The sequence below is a fragment of the Musca domestica genome, unplaced genomic scaffold, assembly GCF_030504385.1.
Source record: "Musca domestica strain aabys unplaced genomic scaffold, Musca_domestica.polishedcontigs.V.1.1 107, whole genome shotgun sequence".
Taxonomy (NCBI): domain Eukaryota; kingdom Metazoa; phylum Arthropoda; class Insecta; order Diptera; family Muscidae; genus Musca; species Musca domestica.
Genome location: NW_026712125.1, coordinates 456,239 through 483,079, shown reverse-complemented (window position 1 = coordinate 483,079; position 26,841 = coordinate 456,239). Strand labels below are relative to the sequence as shown.

Genomic DNA, 26,841 nt, shown 5'->3' with positions numbered 1-26,841 from the left:
GAACAACATTCATACGCCCCCTAGGCTCTGGAAAAAATTATTATTTGTTATACGCCTCAAATTTATACACAGACCTCTTGGGGCCTGAGAGAATTTCTAACCGAAAATCCAATAATTTTTTTCCTATAAGAACAACTTTATTCTGAGAGAATTTTTTTCTTTTGAACAACATTCATACGCCCCCTAGCTTCTCGAAATTATTATTAGTAATACGCCTCAAAGACCCAAACAGAAAATTATTTATAGAAAATTATTTATAAACTGGGGCCTGAGTGAATTTTTTTTCCAAATAAAAGAAACTTTGACCTTGAAATCCGTTAACAGAGAATCCAATAATTTTTCTTCCAATAGAAAAAAATATTGAATTCCTCTATCCTGGGAAAATTTTTATTTGCTAGATTTTTGGGCGTATGATCATTAGAAGTTCATCTTGAACAACATTCATACGCCCCCTAGCTTCTGGAAAATTATTATTATTAGTTATACGCCATAAAGACCAAATAGGAAATTATTTATAGAAAATAATTGATAAACAGACTCGATAACATTTGGCAAAGGTATTTCTGAGCTGCATTTGATATATTTCCCTGAATATCGTTGTTACGGAGTGCATATTACGGCTGTGGGTAATGAAAACAACAAATCGGATGAACAATATATATGGTAGCTATAGCTATATCTGAACCGATCTTCACCAAATTTGGCATACTAGCTTCTAGACTCAATGCGGTCGCATGTGCCAAATACCATCCCATTTGGGCAAATATTAGACGTCTGGTGCACAATAAAATGGAAATCGGACAAAGTTATATATGGGAGCTACATCCAAATCTGAACCGATCTCAATAAAATTTAGAAAAGATATTTCTGTGCTGCATTCGATATATTTCTCCAAATATTGTTTTTACAGAGTGCATATTACGGCTGCGGAGGAAAAAAATAACAAATCGGATGAACAATATATATGGGAGCTATAGCTATATCTGAACCGATTTCGATCAAATTTGGCATACTTATTTTCAGGCCTAATTTGGTTGTGTGTGCAAAATACCATACTATTCGGGCTGATATTACACGTTTGGTGCACAATAAAAGGCAAATCGGACGAAGATATATATGGGAGCTATATCTAAATTTTTACCGATTATCTCCAATTTTAATAGGGTTCTTCCTTGGTCCAAACAAATGATTTGTGCAAAATTTCATCTCAATCGGATAATAAATGCGACCTGCATTTTGTTCACAAGAATACATGGACGGACTGACATGCATAAATCAACTCAGAAAGTGATCCTATGGAGATCCTCAAAAGTAACTATGGGTCATCTCACTTCCTTCTCCATGTAACAAACAATTGCACAAAGACATAATACCCTTAGCACTATGTGGTGCAGGGTATCAAAAATGTCATTTTACAAAAAAAAAAAAAATTCCTGGCTGACTCAGTTGCAGATTTTTATACCCTCATCCATATAGCTAATTATATCTTCAGCCATATGGCTAGAGAGTGTATATAACATTTGATAGGTCAAAACTTGCCTAGTCCAAACAACGGTTTTAGACCCTAGGTCTCTTTGGACCAAATCAGTTTCAGGACAAATGGAGTTGATCTAGCGATGTCCGTCCATCCGTCCGTCTGTGTGGCTTTTGCGCACGATAACTCTCGAAGGGAGTATCCGATTTGGTCCAAACTTAGATCGAGTTCGGAGATGGGCAATATCGGCCCACTCCTTCTGGTACCTCCCCCCAAAAGGTCGAAATTTAAAAAAAAATAATTTTTTTGCACAGAAATAGAAAGGATAATTCGATTTTGCTCTAACTTTGCAAATCCTAATATTTGCGTCAGTGCTAGGTCAGGTGCAAAAATGGGCAATATCGGTCCACTCCATCAAGTACCTTTCCCACAAGGGGGCAAAATTTTGAATAATTACAACTCTTATAATATTTGATATAAGAGTTCCATTATCTTCAAATTACACACATCACAATATTGTTATTAGTCCTAGGTCTGGTCCACTCCTTCTGGTATCTCTCCCACAAAGAGTAAAAATTTTGAGTACCCATGAAGCTTATAAAACGCGAAATTAACTTCCGATTCCATTCACACATCGCACATCTCAATATTTCCATCAACACAAGATCTGTCATAAAAATGGTAGAAATCGGACCTTTCTTTTGACAGTCGTAATCAAATTATTTTTTTTTTTATTTTTATCTATTTTTTTACAAAAAAAAAAAAAAAAAAAATCTCTTCTTGATTCTGATTTTATTCCCATAGAAATAAAGACATCCAGAAATATTTTTATGGAAAAAATTTCGCCCTGACGGCCGATTTTTATATTATTAAAAAAACATGAAATTCTCTGAATTTTTTCTTTGGATCTTCTTTTTTATTTCTTCCTCTGATTTTTTTCCTATGAAGCAAAATTTGTCTGGGCACCCACAAACTGTTTTTTTTTCTCCACGAGCCTCTGGAGCATATGACTAACAATAATTCTCCCGCTCTTTGAGGTACTCCAGGACATAGGAATATTATTTATTACTACCCCACAGCAATCATACGCCACTCTGATTTTTTCCCTGTACAATTCAGGAATTTTTCTATGGAAATAACTTCGTCTGAGGGCAAATTTTTATTTTATTGAAAAAAAAAAAAAATAAAATACTGCCATTCTCTAATTTTTTTTTTGGATAGACATTTTTATTTTTTACAAAAAATCTCTTAATTACTCAGATTTTTTTTTTTAAATCTCTTCCTGATTTTGATTTTGTTCCCATGGAAATATAGACATCCAGAATTTTTTCTTGGAAAAAAACTTCGCACTGACGGTCAATTTTTATTTTATTAAAAAAATTTCATTCTCTGATTTCTTCTTTAGATCTTCCTTTTCATTTCTCACGCCTTCCTCTGATTTTTTTCTTATAAAACAAAATTTGTCTGGGCACCCAGAAATAGAAACGAGCATCTGGAGCGTATGACTAACAATAATTCTTCTGTTCTTTGAGGTACTTCAGGGCGTAGAAGTATTGTTTAATACTACCCCACAACAATCATACGCAACTCTGATTTTTTCCTGTACGAAAATAGACAATCAAAAAACTTCGTCTGACGGTCAATTTTTATTTTAATTATATATTTTTTTATAATAATAGGTTTTCTAGCAAAAAAAATATCTAGAGAAAATCCATCAGGTCCTATCCCTGGGCCTGTTTATAATTTAAATTTTTTTCCATAGAAAAATTCTGAACTTTTTGTCATAAAAATTTTTACCTGGGCTTCTAACACTGGTACTGTTCTCTATGAGCCTCTGGAGCGTATTACTAATTAAAATTCCCCTGCTCTTAAGGTACTCTAGGGCGTATACACACCAAAACAATCATACGCAATCGTTTATCAATAAAATTAAACATTTAAATTTTCCAATTTTCAATTTTGAAAACTTTTCTAATCGTCATTCTTATCATCGACATCAGCGATTTTGTCAATTCTCAATAGCTCAGCTAAATCAACTTTTCATCCCCATTACATGTTTATTTGGTTTTTTGTTTATTTGTTTGTTTGTGTAACGGTATTTGCGGTGGAATAATAAATATTAGCATTCCGTGTTTAATTTGCAATTTATAGAGTTTTAGTGCATATTTGTGTTATGGTCTCTCTGTATTTGGAAAGGGTAAATGGGGTGTGGGGAATGGTTGAAAATCAACATTTCGTTGTTAATAAGTAGTTAGATATGTGTAAAGGTGTGTTGGTGTGTTCGTGTATGTAATTCAGTGTATTATACAAGTGTAAGGGAATTATGTACTTAACAGAAATTTTGTGTTTAGAGTGTGGCTAGAGGTAGGGAAGGCTTTAAATAGTGGAAAATGCGGCAAAAAGAGATTAAGTCGAAAGAATGAAAAGTGGGAATTTAAAGTGACTATAATAGTGGGCTTTGGAGCCCTAAAAAAGTTTTCAAAATTTAATATAAATGTGCCTAGAAAAAATCTATAAAAATTACCGTATAAGGGCTTCTTGGGAAGCTTCAGAAATTCCTGAAAAAATTGTACAAAGCTGTGTAAAGGAATTTTTAAAATGCTGTAAAAATGGCAAGCGGAAAAACCACACCTGAAGGCCTCGTAAAATTCTATTAAAAAATCTACATAAAAGTTGGTTTGGAAGAGCCTAGAAAAATTCTATTAAAAAAAATTCACGTATTAGGGCTTCTAGGGAACTTAGAAATCCTGTAAGAGTTTTTTGTATAAAGCCATAAAATTTTTAAAAAAATAAATAAATAAATAATCCTAGGGTCTTGAAAAATAATCAAAAAAAAAAAAAAAAAACAAGGTTCATCATAAACCTACCATGAGGGCCTCGAAATATTTTTTAAAAATCTAAGTTGAAGTTGGTTGAAAGAATTAAAAAATTCATGAATAATTAAGGCCTTCAGAAATTCCATAAGAAATTTGTTGTAAAGCCGTATAAAGGACCTTGAAAAATCTATTAAAAAAAATCATCCCAAAACCTCACCTAAGGGCCTCGTAAAATTCTATAAAACAATTTAAAAAGTATCAATCGCTTCTACCGACAGACGTATACCCTCAGTTCATGTTTGATTATTTAACTATATTGGGACTTCTCTTATAATTATTCAAATTATTGACCCTCTATGGAGTATGTTCCGAATGAACGGGCCAATATTGGCCATTTCGTATAGGACCTAAATAAATATTATATAAATATTGCGACGTGACAGGTTTGGACCATATTGGTAACTTCCTTCACCGATCTCTACCGTATTTATAAAAGAATCTGTGTTGATAGGAATATTCAGATGTGCCAAGTTCAAATGGAATCGGATATTAATTTCGCGTTTTATGAGCTTCATATATATTCAAAATTTCGACATTTTGTGGGGGAGGTTCCAGAAGGAGTGGACCGATACATTCCATTTTCACAACAGACTTTGGGTTAAAAAAATTATTGGGACTTGTGAAATTTGAGGACAATCGGACAAATGACCCTTGTGTGGCCGTGGTACCTGATGGAGTGGACCGATATTTCGGACAGGACCTAGCACTGATATAAATATTAGAATTCGCAAAATTGGAGTAAAATCGGATTGCCCTTTCTCTTTCTGTGCAGTAAATTATTTTCTTTGAAAATATTGATATTTTGTGGGTTAGGTACCAGGAGGAGTGGACCGATATTACCCATCTCCGAACTGAATCCAAGTTTGATAATAATATTACGATGTACCAAGTTTGGACCACATTGGATACTCCCTTCGAGAGTTATCAGAGAGACAGACAGACGGACGAACCGACATCGCTACATCGACTCCAAATGTATTGAAACGAATTTGGTTCAAAGAGACCTAGGGTCCAAAACCGTTATTTCGATGAGGCACGTTTTGGCCGTATCAAATGATATATACCCTCTCTCTAAAATATTAAAAACATGACTCTAAGGTACCTTAAGCAGTCTTTAGATATTTTCTACAAATTTTTCGCAAAGGACCTCATAAAAATTTTTAAAGCAAATTTACGTAGGTTTTGAAAGAATTTTTCCAGAACCCATTAAAGCTGCTTTAACACGGATTTTCATAGAATTGTTCTTGGCCTCATGAAGCAGTTTTAAGAAGGATTTTTTAAAGAATTTTGCAAGAGCCCTTTATAAAGATTTAGACTAATTTATTTAGTAATTTCCGAAGGCTTCTAGAAGCCCTATCACATATTTTTTTTAAAGATTTTTTTCTAGACTCTTGAAATATTTTTTGATGCCCTACTTTTCAAGAACCCTTCACACAGCTTTACTCTAACCTTCTTTAAGAACTTTTTTGTAAAAATTTTCAGAACATTTGTTTTTTGCAAATATGTTTAACCAACTTTAAAGTATTTTTTTTTAGAATTTTTTGAGACCCTAGATACAGCTGTAAAATTTTTTTACAAATCCCGAGGGTATGAGAGGGCCCTACTTTTTTTGAGGACATTTTCCAGTCTCTTCCATCTGACTTTTTGTAGATTTTTGTATCGTGACCTTTGGTGTAGTTGTACGATTACTTTTTCAGAATTTTCCAGGATCCGTTCCAACGCTTTTGTTCTATAGAAATTTTCTAGGCTCTTTCAACCTAATTTAATGTAGATTTTTATAAAATTTTACTAAGCCCTTAGGTGTAGTTTTGGTATAAATGTTTACAGAATTTTTCAAGGTCCTTTATACTACATTTCTTTAGGAATGAAGGTCCCAAGAAGCCTTTATACGTGCATTTTTCAACGTTTTTTTCTAGACTTTTTCAACCAACTTTATTGCAGATTTTTAAAAGTTTTTTTTACGAGGCCTTTCGGTGTAGTTTTGGTATAAATGTTTACAGAATTTTTCAAGATCCTTTATACGGCTTTGCACTACATTTTTTTAGGAATTTGGGAAGGCCCCTCAAAGCCCACATACGTGATTTTTTTTTATAGATTTTTTAGGTTACGTCAGTCCACATTTAAAATAGATTTTTATAAATTTTTTCGAGGTCTTTGGTGTAGTTTTACCATTTTTTGCAGAATTTTCCAGGTGAATCATAGCTCCGTTTAAATTTATAAAAAAAGACTTGAGTATATAAATCCTTTAAAAAAATCCCCATTGTACTAGAAGCCATGCAAAGTTCTTAAAAAAAATCCGAAAATGCAAACAACCTTTCAAAATCATCAAATAAAAAATCCCGGACCTTCCAAAATTCTAAAAAAATATCTTAAAAATTCTCTCAAATTTTAAAGGGTCCAGGGGTGCGTATACATTCTGTCATGTATCATACGCCCTTTAGGGTAGTTTTTCAATTTCGTTTCCCTTGGATTTCTTTATACATGCATTTTTTTATAGATTTTTTGTAGGCTACCTTTAAAATAGATTTTTTCGAGACCTTTGGTGTAGTTTTGCCATCATTTTTTGCAGAATTTTCCAAAGGCCGTTACACAGCTTTACACAAAAAAAATTTAATGGAATTTTAGAAGGCCCCTCAAAGCACTTATACGTGAATTTTTCAAAGACATTTTTTAGGTTCTTTTAACCTAAGGGCCCTGCAAGTCCTTTAACGAGCAATAATTAAAATATTCTAGGAAATTGCTTTTATGGGCATTGTAAAATTTGGCATCGTGGGTCTTGAATTTGTTTTTATTTAACTGCCATTTGAAATTCTTTCGAAAAATACCCTCTCCAAAGTGGCTTTTAATTATCATGGATGCGGTGAAGTGTTTAATAGGCTCTCAAAAATTTAAAAAAAAAAATCTCAGATATTCCCTAGGTCGCTCAAAATTCTTAATGTATTTAGGGGTTATCCAATCTCTCAAATTTCTTAAAAACCTGGTGTTTTTAGCGTCCATCCAATTTTTTTTTTCAATTTATTTTACAGATCCTCTAAAACAAAAAGGTTCTGCCTAGCGTATACGAGTTGCTATGTTTCATACGCCCCGGGGCACTTTGTATATTTTGGTTTTCTTAGAATTTATTTTAACTAAAACTTAAGTGGAGTAAAATATATTTTCCAGCGAAAACGATTTAAATAAATTTCTGGTGATCCATGGGCTCTGAAATTCATTAAAAAAATCTTCAGTACATAAATCCTTTAAAAAATCCCTATTCTCCTAAAAGCTAGCCAAATTTGAAAATAAAATTCCAGCTATACAAAGGACCTTTCAAAATCATCAAAAAAAAAAAAATTCCTGCTGTTCTATGAACCTTGTAACATTCTTAAAAAATATATTTTTAAAATTCTCTCAAATTTTCGAAGTCCAGGGTGTGTATGCATGTTGTCATGCATTATACGCCCCGGGGTTCTTTGTTTATTTTTGTTTCCCTCGAATTTCTTTCTTTTATTTATTATTTATTTTAGTTTCCCTGGGATATAAATTTAAAAAAATTAAATTTATAAAACATCGTGCGTATAAAAATCCTTTAAAAAATCCCTATCGCCCTACAAGCCATTCACATTTCTTAACAAAATTCCAGCTATACAAAGGACCTTCCAAAATCGTCAAATTAAAACATCCTGTTGTTCTATGTACCTTACAACTTTCTTAAAAAAATATTTAAGAAATTCTCTCAAATTTTAAAGGGGTCCACGGGTGCGTATGAATGCTGCCACGCATCATACGCCTCCGGGCACTTTGTTTATTCGTCTTTTCCTTGGGATTTAAATTTAAAAAATTTAAATTTTTAAAAAATTAAGAGATATTAATTCTTTAAAAAAAATCTCTATTATCCTAGAAGCCAGACAAATTTCTTAACAAAATTCCAGCTATATAAAGGACCTTCCAAAATTACTAAATAAAAAATTCTGATGTTCTATGGACCTTCCTACATACTTCAAAAATATTTTTAAAATATTCTCTCAAATTTTAAAGGGGTCGAGGGGTGCGTATACGTGTTGTCACACATCATACGCCCCGAGATTCTTTGTTTATTATTCTTTCCGTCGAATTTCTTTCCTTTATTTATTTTTACTTAACTGGGATATAATTTAAAAAAATTAAATTTATAAAAAAATCGTGCGTATAAAAATCCTTTAAAAAATCTCTATCGCCCTACAGGCCATTTACATTTCTTAAAAAAAAGTTCCAGCGATACAAAGGACCTTCCAAAATCATCAAATTAAAACATCCTCTGGTTCTATGGTCCTTTCAACATTCTTTAAAAATAGTTTTAAAAGATTCTCTCAAATTAAAGGGGTCCAGGGGTGCGTATACATTCTGTCATGCATCATACGACCCGGGCACTTTGTTTATTTGTCTTTCCCTTGGATTTCTTTAAATTTCAATTGAATCTCTTTATTTATAATTTATTTTTGTTTTCTTAGGATTTGAATTTAAAAAATTAAAATTTATAAAAAATTTAGAGTATATAAATTCTTTAAAAAAATCTCTATTGTCCTGGAAGCCATCCAAATTTCTTAGCAAAATTCCAGCTATACAAAGGACCTTCGAAAGTCACCAAATAAAAAATCCTGCTGTTCTATGAACCTTCCAACATTCTTAGGAATAATATATTAAAATATTTTCTCAAATTTTAAAGGGGTCCAGGGGTGCGTATACATGTTGTCATACGTCACGAAGTTCTTTGTTTATTTCGAATTTCTTTCCTTTTTTATTTTTACTTCCCTGGGATTTAAATTTAAAAAATAAATCTATAAAACATCGTGCGTATAACAATCCTTTGAAAAATACCTATAGTCCTACAAGCTATTAACATTTCTCAAAAAAAAAAAATCCAGCTATACGAAGGCCCTTCCAAAATCACCAAATAAAATTCCAGGGGTGCGTATACATGTTGTCATGCATCATACGCCTCCGGGCACTTTGTTTATTTGTCTTTCCCTTGGATTTCTTGAAATTTTTACTTAGTTCCTTTATTTATAATTTATTATTGTTTTCTTAGGATTTGAATTTAAAAAATTTAAATTTATAAAAAATTTAGAGTATATAAATTCTTTAAAAAAATCTCTATTGTCCTAGAAGCCATCCAAATTTCTTAGCAAAATTTCGGGTATATAAAAGGGACATTCCAAACTCATCAAATTAAAACATCCTGTTGTTCTATGGACTTTACAACATTCTTAAAAAATATTTTAAAAATTCTTTAAAATTTTAAAGGGTACAGGACTGCGTATACCTGTTGTCATGCATCATACGCCCCCGGGCACTTTGTTTATTTGTCTTTCCATTGGAATTCTTTAAATTTCTACTTAAGCCTTTATTTATTTTTGTATTCTTGGGATTTGAATTTAAAAATTTTAAATTTATAAAAAATTTACAGTTTATAAATTCTTTTAAAAATCGCTATTGTCCTAGAAGCCATCCAAATTTCTTAGCAAAATTCCAGCTATACCTTTCAAAATCATCCAATAAATAATCCTATCTATAATCCTATCTATATATATATAAAAATATCCTGGACCTTCCACAAAAATATTTTAAAAAATTCTCCCAAATTTTCAAGAGGTGCGTATACATTTCGTCATGCATCATACGCCCCCTGGGGCAATTTGTATATTTTTGTTTCCCTTGGACTACTTTTAATTTCTATAAATAAATACAGGGTTATTATTTTTGTATTCTTTGGATTTAAATTTAAAATAAAATATCCAGAGCCTTCCAAAAAAATATTTTAAAAAATTCTCCCAAATTTTTAAAATACATTCTGTCATGCATCATACGCCCCCCGGGGGTCCTTTGTTTATTTTTTTCCCTGGGATTTCTTTAAATTTCGACTTAATCCCTTTACTTTTTCCCCTGCCCACAATTGTTAAATGCTTGAATATAGTGTTTGTGTGTGTCTGAGGGGGTGGTGTAGGTTGTGGGGTTTTTTGGTGAAGGAAGGAAGCAATTTTGCCAAAACATACCTTTATGATTTCTGGCTGGGGCATTGGCTGCCGTGATATGTGATACTGATACAGTATCATGTACATGCATGTGGTGGCCACGAATATAGTCAGGTACATTTTAATGGATTTTCCCAACGCCATGTTTGCAGCTGCTTTTTGGGCAAATGGGCTACCGGCTAGCAGGAGAGGAGGTTTTTGTGTTGCAATGATATGCCAGGTGATGCCAGTTTGGTTTTGCTTTTTTTCGAAATGCAACAGCAGCAGCTTACTTTTGCTCTGGAGTGTGTTTTTGAAAATGCCAGCAGGAGCAGGAGGAGGAGGAGTGGTGTGAGGTGCGGTTGGGAAATTTCTAGCTTGACTGGCTAACTGCTTGCAATGTTGGCATCTAACGAGACAGGAAGTTGTTGCCTGCTGTGCTTGGCATTAAACGCCCTGCAATGAATGCCTTCCGTCGCTGGAGTGGGATATTAAGCGTTTTGCTGCAAATGGGTTTTTGGTAGTTGATTTCTTTCGGGTTTTTTCTCGATTTTTTTTAACTATGATTTTTCGTCCTGTGAGCAAAGTTCTCCTCCTTTTTTTTGTGTTTGTTAATTAAGTATTTTGTAAATATTTTCCCAAGTTTTCCATTAACTTGTTTTCACTATTTTCTCACTCTGAAGTTTTTGTTTTTTGTTAGTAAATTTTATTTGGTCATTTTCTCTGTCAGCAAGAGGTCCTTTCTTGTCTTCTCTCTCTCCCTCTCTCTCTCGACTTGTTTAGAACTTAAAACCTTTTAGATTTTTTTATTAGCTTCAATTACGTTGCCCTCCATTCCACATATATATCTTATGGCGCCCAATCATTTCCAACAGCTGTGCCGGGTTGCCATAAAGTTGTTGTTATTTTCACGATTAGCTCTCCTTCTCTCCGATGCCATCGGTTTCCGTGTCAGTTTCAAATTATTTGTTAAAAAGCTGTAAAATAGTTTAAATGTTTCGTTGTTATCCGTTTATAAATCATGTTTTGTTCTCTGTCTCTGTCTCCGTCTCTCACTCTGTCTGCTGTCCGCAGCACATATTCACACTAACGTGTTAATGATTATTACCTTTGGTTTTTATTGTTATTATTGTTGTTTTTTCGCTCTGGAACATAACATTGGCAATGGTTCAAGTTTATGGCTGTTGTTGATCCTCAGTGGTGCTGTAATTAAAAATTGAAAAAAAAAAAAACGAGAAAAACAGACATGAGAAAAATGGTTTAATTAATAATTTATTAAAATGGGAAAATGGCGGGGTAGCGTATGAGTGCTGACATACATCATACGACACAGGGTACTTTGGAATAAATATGGGAAAATCAATATTAATACAGGAATTTTTAAATGAATTTTTAAAGGCTAACAGAAGCAGAAGGGATATAGGGCAGCAAGAATTTCCAAAAAAAAAAAATGGCGACAACATTTTTTTTTGGAGCGTAAGTGCAGATTTTCTCAAAAAAAAAAAAAAAAAAAAAAAAACAAAAAATAAATAAATAAATAATAATAAATAAATAAATTGGCGTCCACACTTTTTTTAAGAATTATTAGTGGTCTATAAACCACCCCAATTTTTTTAAATTATTTTAATTATTCAGAAAAGTCAATAAAACTCCAGGGACATTTTTGAAACTTTGGAGAACTATTGAATACCTGTGATTTTTAAAATAATTTTATTTCAATTTTTTTTTTAAAGAAGGAGTTCAGTAAGAAATATAGATGAGAAAAATGGTTTAATTGATAATTTAAGTGGAAAAAATGAGGGGCGTATGAGTGCTGACGTACATCATACCTCCAAGGGTACATTGGAATAAGTAGAGGAAAATTAATATTAATACAGGATTTTTTTAAATTAATTTTTAAAGGCTAACAGAAGCAGACGGGATATACGGCAGTAAGAATTTCCAAAAAAAAAAAAAAAAAAAAATGGCGATTTTGTTCTAAACAATTTTAAAAGATCGGTACTGACGTGCATCATACATCCCAGGGTACTTAAGAACAAAATGCTCGGAAATCAATACATGATTTTTTAATGGATTTTTAGAGGCTAATAGAAGCACAGCGCCAAGGATACAAAAAAAAACATGATTTGCCGACCAACTTTTTTTTGAAGCGTAAGTGCAGATTTTCTTAAAAAAAATAAAAAAAAATAAATAAATTGGCGTCCACACTTTTTTTGAGAATTGTTAGAGGTCTATAAACCATCCCAATTTTTTTAAATTATTTTGATTATTCAGAAAAGTCAATAGAATTCCAGGGACATTTTTGAAACTTGCCAGAACTATTGAATACCTGTGATTGTTAAAAAAAATGTACTTCGATTTTTTTCTAAAGAATTGTAGGAGTTCAGTAAGAAAAATCGATGAGAAAAATGGTTTAATTAATAATTTATTAAAGTGGGAAAAATGGGGACGTATGAGTGCTGACGTAAATCATACGACCCAGGGTAATTTTGGAATAAATATAGGAAAACCGATATTAGTATAGGATTTTTTAATAAATTTTTAAAGGCTAATAGAAGCAGAAGGGACACCAAAGATCTCAAAAAAAAAAAAAAAATGTCTAAACAATTTTAAGAAATCGGTACTGTCCTACATCATACGTCCAGGGGTACTTAAGAACAAAATACTCGGAAGTCCATATAAATAACGAATTTTTTAATGAATTTTTAGAGGCTAATAGAAGCAAAAGTGTCGAAAAGGATACAAAAAAATAAATAAATAAATAAATAAATAAAATTGGTGACCACATTTTTTTTGAAGCGCAAGTGCAGATTTATTTAAAAAAATAAATAAATAAATTGACGTCCACACTTTTTAAGAATTATTAGAGGTCTATAAACCATCCCAATTTTTTTAAATTATTCTAATTATTCAGAAAAGCCAATACAACTCCAGGGACATTTTTGAAACATTCCAGAACTATTGAATACCTGTGATTTTCAAAATAATTTTATTTCGATTTTTTTTAAAGAATTGTAGGAGTTAAATAATAATAATTTATTAAAATGGGAAAATGGCGGGGTAGCGTATGAGTGCTGACATACATCATACGACCCAGGGTACTTTGGAATAAATATGGGAAAATCAATATTAATACAGGATTTTTTAAATGAATTTTTAAAGGCTAACAGAAGCAGAAGGGATATAGGGCAGCAAGAATTTCCAAAAAAAAAAATTGGCGACCACATTTTTTTTTGGAGCGTAAGTGCAGATTTTCTAAAAAAAAAAAACAAAAAATAAATAAATAAATAATAATAAATAAATAAATTGGCGTCCACACTTTTTTTAAGAATTATTAGAGGTCTATAAACCACCCCAATTTTTTTAAATTATTTTAATTATTCAGAAAAGCCAATAGAACTCCAGGGACATTTTTGAAATTTGGAGAACTATTGAATACCTGTGATTTTTAAAATAATTTTATTTCAATTTTTTTTTTAAAGAAGGAGTTCAGTAAGAAATATAGATGAGAAAAATGGTTTAATTGATAATTTAAGTGGAAAAAATGAGGGGCGTATGAGTGCTGACGTACATCATACCTCCAAGGGTACATTGGAATAAGTAGAGGAAAATTAATATTAATACAGGATTTTTTTAAATTAATTTTTAAAGGCTAACAGAAGCAGAAGGGATATACGGCAGTAAGAATTTCCAAAAAAAATGGCGATTTTGTTCTAAACAATTTTAAAAGATCGGTACTGACGTGCATCATACATCCCAGGGTACTTAAGAACAAAATGCTCGGAAATCAATACATAATTTTTTAATGAATTTTTAGAGGCTAATAGAAGCACAGCGCCAAGGATACAAAAAAAAAACATGATTTGCCGACCAACTTTTTTTTGAAGCGTAAGTGCAGATTTTCTTAAAAAAAATAAATAAATAAAAAAAATGAATAAATTGGCGTCCACACTTTTTTTGAGAATTGTTAGAGGTCTATAAACCACCACAATTTTTTTTAATTATTTTAATTATTCAGAAAAGCCAATACAACTCCAGGGACATTTTTGAAACTTTCCAGAACTATTGAATACCTGTGATTTTTAAAATAATTTTTTTTCGATTTTTTTTCTAAAGAATTGTAGAAGTTCAAAAAGAAAAATAGATGAGAAAAATGGTTTAATTAATAATTTATTAAAATGGGAAAAATGGGAGGGTGGCGTATGAGTGCTGACGTACATCATACGTGCCAGGGTAATTTGGAATAAATATACAAAAATTGATATTAATACAGGATTTTTTTGAGTTTTTTTTTTTTTAAGTTTTGTTCAAGCAGAAGTTCTCTGAAGCTCCAAAGATATTTGAAATAAAAAATTAGTGCCCATATTTTTTTTAAAACAATTTAGAAAATGTAATTTTTTTTTTTTTTGATATATGTAGGAGGTCAGCTCGATTTTTTTTTTAAAGAATTCCGAATTCATTTATAACATTAAGAATTGTTTGAAAAAAATTTTATATTGGGGTGCGTATACGTGTTGGCATGTGTCATACGCCCCGTGGTATTTTGTTTATTTTCGTTTTCTTTGGATTTTTTTAGCTCTGACTTTAGGGGATTGAATTGATTTCCTTTTTCGATTTCCATAGGCCTTTATTTTTTTTTTTTTTTTGAAAAATCTGGGGTATAAAGAACTCCTTAAATAAATTCGTGTTATTCCATAGGCCTTTATTTTTTTTGTGAAAAATCTGGGGTATAAAATTCTTCGAAAAATTTCTTGGTCCAAAATTCTTAAAAAACATTCCTGGTGTCCTAAAGGCCCTCCATTTTTGAAGATTCCAGAAAGGCCTGTGGAACATAAGAACTTTTTTAAAATTAATTTACGAGGGCTATTGATCACCAGTGATACCGGAGGGCCTATACGTGTTGACATGTGTCATACGCCCCATGGTATTTTTTATTTTTATTTTCTTAGGATTTCTTTTTTAACTGAGATTTAAAAAAAAATTCAGGACTTCTTCTAGAGAATTTATAAAGCCGTATAGATCCTCAGGGATCTTGGTTTTTTTTATTGTCATAATATAATAACATTAATATATAAACGTATTAGTGCCGACGTACATCATACGTCCCAAGGTACTTCGGAATAAATACACGCAAAATTAATAATAAAATAGGGGTTTTTTCAGAGAAATTTTAAAGGATACCAGGGTATTAAAATAAAATTTTTCCGTACAAATTTATTTTGAAGAAATCTAAACGGGAACATTTGGGATTTGTTTTCCAAGAATTGTAGATGGTCATGAAGACTATGGGATTTTTTTTAAAATAATGCCGAAAAGTCTGTGGATTAGGGATTTTAAAAAAATATATATAAAAAAGGGGTTTGCAGATATATATCATCTTCACAACAGATCTTCTATTAGCAAAAATGGTTGTGTGTGTGAGATATTTGAAGAGGGTTGGTAGCTTATTTCCCTTTTTTTTGAGCGTTTTGTTCTATAAAATCTTAAATCCTATGGCGGGGAGGTACCAGAAGAAATGGTCCGATCTCTACCATCTTTCTAACATATCTTGTGTCGATGGAAATATTGAGAGGTACCAAGTCTGAATGGAATCGGATGTCAATTTCGCGTTTTATGAGCTTCGTGGATATTCAAAACTTTGACACTTTGTGGACCAATATATTCCATCTTCACACCAGACCTTGGGTTAAGAAAAATATTGGTATCAAATATACACAAATATACACCCTCTGGAGCCATGTGACTGAGGGTATATAAATACAGATTAAGTGTGTTATGCCCGCTTCATTTTTTGAGAGATATCCAGAAATCCAATCCAAATCGAGGTACCATGAGGCCCTTAAAGGATTGATTTAAAAATACCCTTGAGTCAACTTTAACTTGGCATTTGAAAGATTTTTTAGACATCTTTAACTTGGAACATTTCACAAAAGCCTTAAGAGGACCCCTCAAAAGGATCTTAAAGATCGACATTTGATATTTTAGCAGAGGCCTTGAGAGAATCTACATTGGAAGTTCCTATCGGGGCCTTCAAAAATTCTTAAAAAGAAATCCACGTTGGCGTGTCTTTAGGGACCTCTGTAAATTCTTAAGAAAATACCGATTAGAGGTGCTATAGAGGCCTTCCATCCATACATTCATCTTAGAGGTGCCTTGAAAGATTGATTTAAAAATACCCTTTGGGACAAATTTAAATAGGCCTTTTAAAGCTTTTTAAAGCTTGGATTTTTTATAGAAATTTCCAAGGACTCTTGAGGCACCTTTACTTTGGGTTTTAAAGGACTATTTTTCCAAGGCTCCTGTAGGCACATTTATTGTTTTTTTTTTTTCAAAAATGTACCTGGAAAGTATATCGGGGCCTTGAAAAATTCTTTAAAAAATCCACATTAGTTGTGTTTTAGGGCCCTTTAAATTTAGGTTAATTATTTAAAAAAAACTGATTAGAGGTTCTATAGAGCCCTTGAAAAAATCCACCTTAGAGGTACCATGGTGGCCTTGATTTAAAAATACTCTTTGGGGCAAAATGTAACAGGGCCTTTTAGAGATTTTTTACATACCCTGAACCTGGAGTTTTTATAGAATTTGCCAAGGCTTCTAGAGGCATATTTTCCTTTGGGGTTATTAAAGATTATTTAGTTCTCCTTGAAGGGTCTTAAATATGAATATTTCCAGGAATTGTTTAAGGCTCCTGTGGGCAAATTTATTTTAACATTTCAATTATTAAAAAAAATAGATTAGAGGTGCTATGGAGGTCTTGAAGAAAAAACACTTAAGAGGCTTTGAAAAATTGATTTAAAAATACTTTTTGGGGCAATATTTAACTTTGTCTTTTAGAGATTATCTAGAAACCTTCGTACTGGATTTTTCATTGAATTTTCCAAGGGCACTTGAGGTACCCTAAATTTCGGATTTTTAATGACTTTTTTTTTTGTTTTTCTTGAAGGGTCTTTAATGTCAATATTTCCAGGAATTTTTCAAGGCTCTTGTGGTCAACTTTATTATGAATTTTCAATTATTAAAAAAATCGATTAGAGGTTGTATGAAGGCCTTGAAAAAATCCATCTTAATGGTGCTATGAGGCCTTGAAAAATTAATTAAAAAATACTCTTTGGGGCAAAATTTAACTTGGCCTTTTAGAGATTTTTTAGAAACACTCTACCTGGATTTTTTTATAGAATTTTCCAAGGGCACTCAAGGCATCCTAAATTTCAGATTTTTAAAGATTTTTTAGTTCCTCTTGAAGGGTCTTAAATATGAATATTTCCAGGAATTTTTCAAGGCTCCTGTAGGCAACTTTATTATAAATTTTCAATTATTAAAAAAATAGATTAGAGGTCCTATAGAGGATTTGAAAAAAATCCACCTTAGAGCTGCTATGGAGGACTTCAAATATTGATTTAAAAATAGTATTTGGGCAAAATTTAACTGGGTCTTTTAGAGATTATTTAGAAACCCTCAACCTGGAGTTTTTATAGAATTTTCCAAGGGCACTTGAGGTACCTTAAATTTCGGATTTTGAAAGGTCTTTAATGTCAATATTTCCAAGGCTCCTGTGGGCAAATTTATTATGAATTTTCAATTATTAAAATAACTTGATTAGAAGTCCTATAGAGACCTTGAAAAAATCCACCTTAGAGGTGCTATGAGGGCCTTGATTTAATTATTTTAAAAATACTCTTTTGAGGCAAAATTTAACTTGGTCTTTAAGACGTTTTATAGAAACCCTCGGTCTGGATTGTTTATAGAATTTTCCAAGGACACTTAAGGTACCTTCTATTTCGGATTTTTAAAGATTTTTTTCGTTTTTTCCTGAAAGGTCTTTAATGTCAATATTTCCAGGAATTTTTCAAGGCTCCTGTAGTCAAATTAATTATGAATTTTCAATTATTAAAAAAATCGATTAGAGGTTGTATGGAGGCCTTAAAAAAATCCACCTTAAAGGTGCTATGAGGGCCTTGATTTAATTGTTTTAAAAATACTCTTGGGGCAAAATTTAACTTGGCCTTTAAGAGATTTTTTAGAAACTCACAACTTGGAGTTTTTGTAGAATTTTCCAAGAGCATTTGAGGCACCCTAAATTTCCGATTTTAAAGATTTTTTTTCGTTCTTCTTGAAGGGTCTTAAATGTGAATATATCCAGGATTTTTTCAAGGCTCCTGTGGTCAAATCTATTATGAATTTTCAATTATTAAAAAAATCGATTAGAGGTTCTATGGAGGCCTTGAAAAAATCCACCTTAGAGGTGCCATGAGGGCCTTGAAAAATTAATTTAAAAATACTCTTTGGGGCAAAATGTAACTTGGTCTTTTAGAGATTTTTTAGATACCCTCAACCTGGAGTTTTTATAGAATTTTCCAAGGGCACTTGAGGTACCCTAAATTTCGGATTTTTAAAGATTTTTTAGTTCTTCTTGAAGGGTCTTAAATATGAATATATCCAAGAAATTTTCAAGGCTCCTGTGGACAACTTTATTATGAATTTTTAATTAAAAAAAATATTAAAGAGGTTCTATAGAGCCCTTGAAAAAATCCACCTTAGAGGTGCCAGAAGGGCCTTGAATGATTGATTTAAAAATACACTTTGGGGCAAAATGTAACAGAGATTTTTAAGGTTTTTTGTATCCCTCAACCTGGAATTTTTATAAAATCTTCCAAGGGCACTTAAGGTACCCTAAATTTTTATTTTTTTAAGATTTTTTTTCGTTCTTCTTGAAGGGCCTTAAATATGTATATTTTCAGGAATTTTTCAAGGCTCCTGTGGTCAACTTTATTATAAATTTTCAATTATTAAAAAAATAGATTGGAGGTCCTATAGAGGCCTTGAAAAAAATCCACCTTAGAGCTGTTATGGAGGACTTCAAAAGTTGATTTAAAAATAGTATTTGGGACAAAATTTAACTGGGTCTTTTAGAGATTATTTAGAAACTCTCAACCTCGAGTTTTATAGAATTTTCCAAGGGTCATTGAGGTACCCTAAATTTCGGATTTTTAAAGATTTTTTAGTTCTTCTTGAAGGGTCTTAAATTTAACTTGGCCTTTAAAATATTTTTTAGAAACCCTCGGCCTGGATTTTTTTCATAGAAATTTCCAAGGGCACTTGAGGTACCCTAAATTTCGGATTTTTAAAGATTTTTCTTCGTTTTCCTTGAAAGGCCTTTTATGTCAATATTTTCCGGAATTTGTCAAGGCTTCTGTGGCCAACTTTAATGCGTTTTTCTGATGATTTTCTCAAGGCTCCCAAAGGCACTTTTAACTTATATTTATTTCAAGAATTTCCTGCTTTAAGCATTCACCCACATCCAGGTCAGCATCATCAACATCATCATTACCCTCCATTTCTTCTTTGACATCTTTGTAAGTGTATTGCCAATGTATAATTACCTACAGGTAATATGATTTCCATACAAGCGTTTCATTATTGTTCGAGTAGGGGGAGGTGGAGGGCGGGGGAGGGTGGTGGATAAACTCAATTATTTAAAAATCACTCATACGCCAATGTAAACTCAATTTAATGCAGAAATGACGAGCAAAAGGATCTGAGAACCAACAACAACAAATTATGCCATTCATTCTGACAGTCATCCAGCCATTCATTCATTCATTCCGGCACTGTGTGTGTCTCGGCCGCAAAACCGCAAGATTGCATCTGCCTGAAATAATATTTAACATTTCCATTTGCATTCACTCTTAATTACAATTACATTTTCTCCCATTTAGGTAGGACAATTGTTGAGTGACAACAACAACAACAGCAAGAACAGCAGCAGGATCACGAACTACACCATTCGAAGGATAAATGACAATACAAAACTGAGCCAACCTGAGGTACCATGCACAGGAACTACATTTAAAAACAGTTTTGTTGCAAAAACAAAAAACAGAAATCTCTTCTCTTGGGTGGGAGGAGAATAACGAGAGGTAGATGATGACGATTGCCCTGCTTCCTTTTTTTTATCCCCCAGCCAAAAAGGATGCAGTTGTAATGAAAGCATGTTTCATCATTTAGTTAAGCTGCAAGGCAAAAGAAAAAACGGATTTTTCCGCTTTTTCTTTTGTTTTTAAATTTCAATGGAAAAGGGCAGAATAAAATGTCAGGGAATTAACTTGCAGCACAGTGGGCCGGGAAGGGGGTTGGGACCATATATCGACGACTTTCTCCACTTTTAAAGAGACATGTGTTTTATAGCCTCAACCAGCCATATGGCTATAGAGGGTATATATATGCCTCATCGAAATGACGATTTTGGACCCCAAATATTTTTGGGCCACATACGTTTCAGGACATTTGGAGTCGATCTAAGGGTGTCCGTTCGTCCATTCTTACTTCTATGTATTTGTTGGTCTGGTGCCTTGCACGATAACTCTCGAAGGGAGTATCCGATTTGCTTCAAACTTGATACACCATAATATTATTATCAAACATCGATCGAGTTCGGAGATGGGCAACATCGGCCCACTTCTTCTGGTACCTCCCCCACAAAAAGTCAAAATTTCTAACAGAAAATAATTTAGCTTTTAGAACAAGAAAGAATCATGAAATTTTTTGCAAACTTTGCAAATCCTCATATTTTCATCAAAGCTAGGTCAGGTGCAAAAATGGACGAAATCGATCCACTCTAGCAAGTACCTCCCACACAAAGGGATCAAAATTTTGAATAAATAAAACCCGCATAAAAATACGAAATAAGAGTCTGATGATCTGAACAATGATGATACATATCGGCCTATCCCTTCTCGTACCTCCCCCACAAAGGGTCAAAATTTTGAATAATTAAAACACTTAAAAAAAGGAAAAATAAGCATCCGATTCCTTTCAAACCTTGTAAATCCTAATATTTCTATTAACACAATATTAAAGTGTGAAGATGATACCTATCGGTCTATCCTTTCTGGTACCTCCCCCACAAAAGCTTCAAAATTTTGAATAATTATATCTGTCATAAAATGTGAAATAAGCATCCAATTACTCTTAAATTTCATACATTGCAATATTATTACTAACACAAGATCTGCTATGAAAATGGAGTATGTCGGACCACCCCTTTTGGTACCTCCCCCACAAAGGGGTTAATATTTTGAATAATTAAAACGCTCATAAAACGCAAGCGTAACATCCAATTCCTTTCAAACCTTGCAAATCCTAATATTTTTACTAACAAAAAATCTCTTGTGAAGATGGTAAATATCCGACCACTCCTTCTGGCAGCTCTCCCACAAAGGGGTCAAAACTTTAAATAATTAAAATGACTATAAAACACAAAATGAGCGTCGGATTCATTCTAAACTTCACGCATCTCAATATTGCTATTAACACAAGATCTGCTATGAAGATGGAGTATGTCGGACCACCCCTTTTGGTACCTCCCCCACCAAGGGGTTAAAATTTTGAATAATTTAAATGCTCATAAAACGCAAAATGAGCATCCGATTTCTTTCAAAACTTGTAAACCCTAATATTTCTATTAACACAAAATTTATGGTGAAAATGATACATGTTGGCCTATCCCTTCTGGTACCTCCCCCACAAAGGGGTCAAAATTTTGAATAATTAAAACGCTCTTAAAACGCAAGATGAGTATCTGATTCATTCGAAACTTCACACATCTCAATATTCCTGTCTACACAAGATCCGGTGTGAACATGTAATGTATCGGACTACTCCTTTTGGTACCTCCCCCACAAGGGAGTCTAAATTTTGAATAATTTAAATGTTCATAAAACGCAAAATAAGGGTCCGATTCATTCTAAACTTCACACATCTTAATATTTCTGTTAACACAAGATTAGGTGTGAAAATAGAATATGTCGGACTACCCCTTCTGGTACCTCCCCCACACAGAGGTCAAAATTTGGAATAATTATATCTGTCATAAAATGTGAAATAAGTATCCGATTCCTCTCAAATTTCACACATTCCAATATTACTACTAACACAAGATCTGCTATGAAGATGACGTATGTCGGACCACTCCTTCCGGTACCTCCATCAACATTTTCATGAAAAACAACATTTTAAATGAAAAAAGCTCAGTAAATTGAAAATATGCATCCGATTATCTTCAAATGTCATACATACCTAATTATTCACATAATCATTGTGTATAAAAAATCATAGTCTTTAAAGGATCTTAGAATGATCTATACAAAATCAGGTTAGATGGTCTTCAAAGGACCTTGAAAAATTGTTTAATAAATCTACTTTGATTTACCACTTAGGGGCCTTTAAATGTCTATAAAAATCAGGTTGGCTGGTCTTCAAATGACCTTGGAAAAATCCATAAAAATCCACGTTGATTCATCCTTTAGAGGCTTTGGAAGATCTAAGCAAATGAAGTTGGATGGTCTTCAAAGGACCTTGAAAAATTCTTCAAAAAATGCACGTCGAAGCTTCTTTTAGGGTCCTTAAAAATTATATAAACTGTACTGAAGGTTGGATGCGCTTCAAAGGACCTGGATTTTTTAAATTCCACGTTAAAGCTGCTTCTGAAAGCCTTGAAATATTCTATAAAAAATCTTTAAAGGACCTTGAAAAGATCTATAAATAATGAGGTTGAATGGTCTTCGAAGGACCATGACCACAAATCCTCCGTTTCGGGGTGCCTTGAAAAATTCTTTAAAAAATCCCCGTTGATTATGCCTTTTGTGGAATTGAAAAAAATTATAAAAATCCACGTTGATTCTGCCTTTTGGGGAATTGAAAAGAATTATAAAAATCCACGTTGACAAACCTTTCAGAGGCCTAGAAAAAAATCTTAAAAAATCCACGTTGAAGCTTATCTAAGGGGCCCTGAAAATTTCTTAAAACACCCACATTCATTATTCTTTCAGGGGTCTTGAAAAAAAAATTAAAAAATCTTCGTTAGCTACACTTTCCCTTACAAATATTTTCTCCTCCTTCTGGCTTTTATATCTCTACTATCTCCAAAAAATTTTATTTTTTCCTAGGACGAACACAATAGACCAAAGGTCTCCGAGTAAAGTAAGTGACGAATTCATGCAAACCATAAATAGAAAATTTTGTTTTAAAAATCCACGTTATGGGGGCTGGGAAAATTCTGAAAAAAATTGGACATGAAAACCATTTTAAGGGGTCTTGAAAATTCTAAAAAACATTCGCGTAATTGGGACCTTGAAAAATTTTATAAAAAAATTAATATTGGAATCTTAAAAGATCTGGCCTTGAAAAATACTATACAAAGTCCACATTAGAGATGCATTTGGGGATCTTGAAAATGTTTCTAGGGGCCTTGACAAATTCTATACAAAGTCGACATTAGAGATGCCTCTGGGGATCTTGAAATATTTGTTTTAAAATCCACGTTATGGGAGCTGGGAAAATTCTTAAAAAATCGACGTGAAAGTTGTTTAAGGGGCCTTGAAAAAATCAAGTAATTGGGGCCTAGAAAAATTCTATAAAAAAGCCATGTTGGGGACCTTGAAAGCCCTTGAAAAATCTATGTTTAACTTCCTTCTAAGGGCCTTGAAAAAGTTTTTAAAAAGTCGACATTGGAGGTGCATCTGGGGAAATTTCTTCAAAATGCCCTGCTTCTAGATGCCCTGAAAAGTCCATTAATCTACCTTTGAGCTACTCCTACTCCTAGTCCTGAAACATTTCTTAAAATTTATTATTAATTTTTTTTATTTAAACCCCGTTATGGGTCCTTGGAAAATTTATTGAAAAGTCGACTTTAGAGGTGCTTCTGGGAACCTTGAATAGTCCTTTTAAATCCACCCTAAAGCTGCTTCTAGGGGTCTTGAAACATGCTCTAAAAATTCAAGTTAAAATACTCTATTAAAAATCCTCCAAAAATACCCTCTGCTCCCAGGGTCTTTGTAGGGAATATCCTTCATTTACTTCGTCTAAGTTGTATTACAAGTATCAGCTATATAACCCATTAGAACCTTTTTCTTTTTCTTTTTTTTTAATTTATTTTTAAAACTTTGCGTTATAGGGGCTTTCATTCATTCATTAGATATCCGACTTTATGGCTGCTTCTGGGGAGCTTGGAACATCTTATAGAATCCATATTGAAGCGCCTTCTAGGGGTCTTGAAAATTCCTCAAAAATCCAGTCTCTAAAAATCCTAGTTAAAATACCCTCCAAAAAATTCCTTCTACTCCCAGGGCCATTGAGGAAAATGTCCCACATTTACCAGTCACAGCTTTTATTACCAGTGTCAGTGTCATTTAACCCATTTAGAACGCAATCCCACAGCCTAGCTGGAAAATTTCACTTTTTTGATTTTTTTTTTAATTCCTTGGCCTTGGAAATTGATTAAAATATCGATGTTATGGTTGCTTCTGGGGGGTCTAGCTTGAAAAAATCCCTCAAAAATCCAAGTTAAGATAATCTTCCATCCCCTCTGCTCCCAGGGTCCTTGGAGGAATGTTCTTCATTTACTTGTCCCAGCTTTTATTACCAATGTCAGCCATTTAACCCATTTAGGACCCATGCCACATTTTTTGATTTTTTTTTTAAATTTCCGTTATAGGCCCTTGAAAAAAACTGTAAAAAGTCGATGTTATGGCGCCTATAGGGACCTTGAAAAAATCGCTCAGAAATCCAAGTTAAGCTAATCCTATATAAAAAATTCCCTCTTTTTCCAGAGTCCTTCCTGAGAATGTCCTCCATTTCCTTCACCTAACTTTTATTACCAGTGTCAGCCATTTAACCCATTTAGGACCCATGCCACATTTTTTGATTTTTTTTTTAAATTTCCGTTATAAGCCTTTGAAAAAATCTGTAAAAAGCCGATGTTATGGCTGCCTCTAGGGGCCTTCAAAAAATCTCTCAAAAATCCAAGTTAAGCTAATTCTATAAAAAAAAACCCTCTTTTTCCAGAGTCCTTCCTGGTAATGTCTTCCATTTACTTTGCCCAGCTTTTATTACCAGTGTCGGCCATTTTTGATTTTTTTTTAAATTTCCGTTATAGGCCCTTGAAAAAATCTGTAAAAAGTCGATGTTATGGCTACTTTTGGGGGTCTTGAAAAATTCCTCAAAAATCCAAGTTAAGTAAATTCTCTAAAAATTCTCTCTTCTCCCAGGGTCTTTGGAAGAATGTTCTTCATTTACATGTCCCAGCTTTTATTACCAGTGTCAGCCATTCAACCCATTTAGGACCCATGCCACATTTTTTGATTTTTTTTAAATTTCCGTTGTAGGCCCTTGAAAAAATCTGTAAAAAGTCCATATTATGGCTGCCTCTAGGGACCTTGTAAAAATCCCTCAAAAATCCAAGTTAAGGTAATCTTCCAAAAAATCCCCTCTGCTCCCAGGTTCCTTCCTGGGAATGTCCTCGATTTACTTCGCCTAACTTTTATTACCAGTGTCAGTCATTTAACCCATTTAGGACCCATCGTCTCAGCTATAGACAACAAATGTCAAATTTTTAATTTTTTTAAAGTCGACGTTATCGTCGCTTCTGGGGGTCTTGAAAAAATCCCTCAAAAATCCAAGTTTAGATTCCCTTAAAACATCTTCCAAAAAATCCCCTCTGCTCCCAGGTTCCTTCCTGGAAATGTCCTCCATTTACTTTGTCTAACTTTTATTACCAGTGTCAGCTATTTAACCTTTTTAGGAGCCATGTCACATTTTTTGATTTTTTTAAATTTCCGTTATAGGCCCTTCAAAAAATCTGTAAAATGTCGATGCAGTGCCTGCCTCTAGGGGCCTTTAAAAAATGTCTCAAAAATCCAAGTTAAGCTAATCTTCCAAAAAATCCCCTCTGCTCTCAGGTTCCTTCCTGGGAATGTCCTCCATTTATTTCACCTAACTTTTATTACCAGTGTCTGTCATTTAATCCATTTAGGACCTATCCTCTCAGCTATAGGCAAAAAATGTAACATTTTTAATTTTTTTAAGTCGACGTTATGTTCGCTTCTGGGGGTCTTCAAAAAATCCCTCAAAAATCCAAGTTTAGATTCCCTTAAAAAAATCTTCCAAAAAATCCCCTCTTCTTCCAGGGTTCTTCATGGGAATGCCCTCGATTTACTTCACCTAACTTTTATTACCAGTGTTAGCCATTTAACCCATTTAGGATCTATGCCACATTTTTTTGATTTTTTTTTTAAATTTCCGTTATAGGCCCCTGAAAAAATCTGTAAAAAGTCGATGTTATGGCTGCTTCTAGGGGCCTTGAAAAAATCCCTCAAAAATCCAAGTTAAGCTAATCCTATAAAAAATCCCCAAAATTTCCCAGAGTCTTTCCTGGGAATGTCCTCCATTTACTTTGCCCAGCTTTTATTGCCAGTGTCAGTCATTTTTGATTTTTTTTTTTAATTTCCGTTATAGGCCCTTGAAAAAAATCTGTAAAAAGTCGATGTTGTGGCTGCTTCCAGGGGCCTTGAAAAAAATCCCTCAAAATCCAAGTTAAGCAAATCTTCCAAAAAATCCCCTCTGCTCCCAGGTTCCTTCCTGGGAATGTCCTCCATTTACTTCACCTAACTTTTATTACCAGTGTCAGCCATTTAACCCATTTAGGACCCATTCCCCTTAGCCAGGGTGGAAAATGCCACATCTTTTT

The 26,841-nt window shown here is 33.0% G+C and overlaps 1 protein-coding gene across 3 annotated transcripts in view; it reads right to left on the bottom strand.

Moving 5' to 3' along the window:
• The window catches only part of LOC101901814 (galactosylgalactosylxylosylprotein 3-beta-glucuronosyltransferase P), a 157,416-nt gene that overhangs the window by 22,467 nt on the left and 108,108 nt on the right, over nt 1-26,841 (bottom strand). For 2 of the 3 annotated variants that reach the window (XM_059128863.1, XM_059128871.1), the window contains exons 3-4: nt 11,428-11,522; nt 10,362-11,296 (exon numbers count right to left, since the gene is read on the bottom strand). In XM_059128863.1, coding sequence (XP_058984846.1) covers nt 10,362-10,484 — 123 coding nt within the window. In that variant the 5' untranslated portion in view covers nt 10,485-11,296; nt 11,428-11,522. Of the gene's footprint in view, nt 1-10,361; nt 11,523-26,841 lie in introns of all 3 variants that reach the window. The other variant, XM_059128868.1, reaches the window with a different exon arrangement.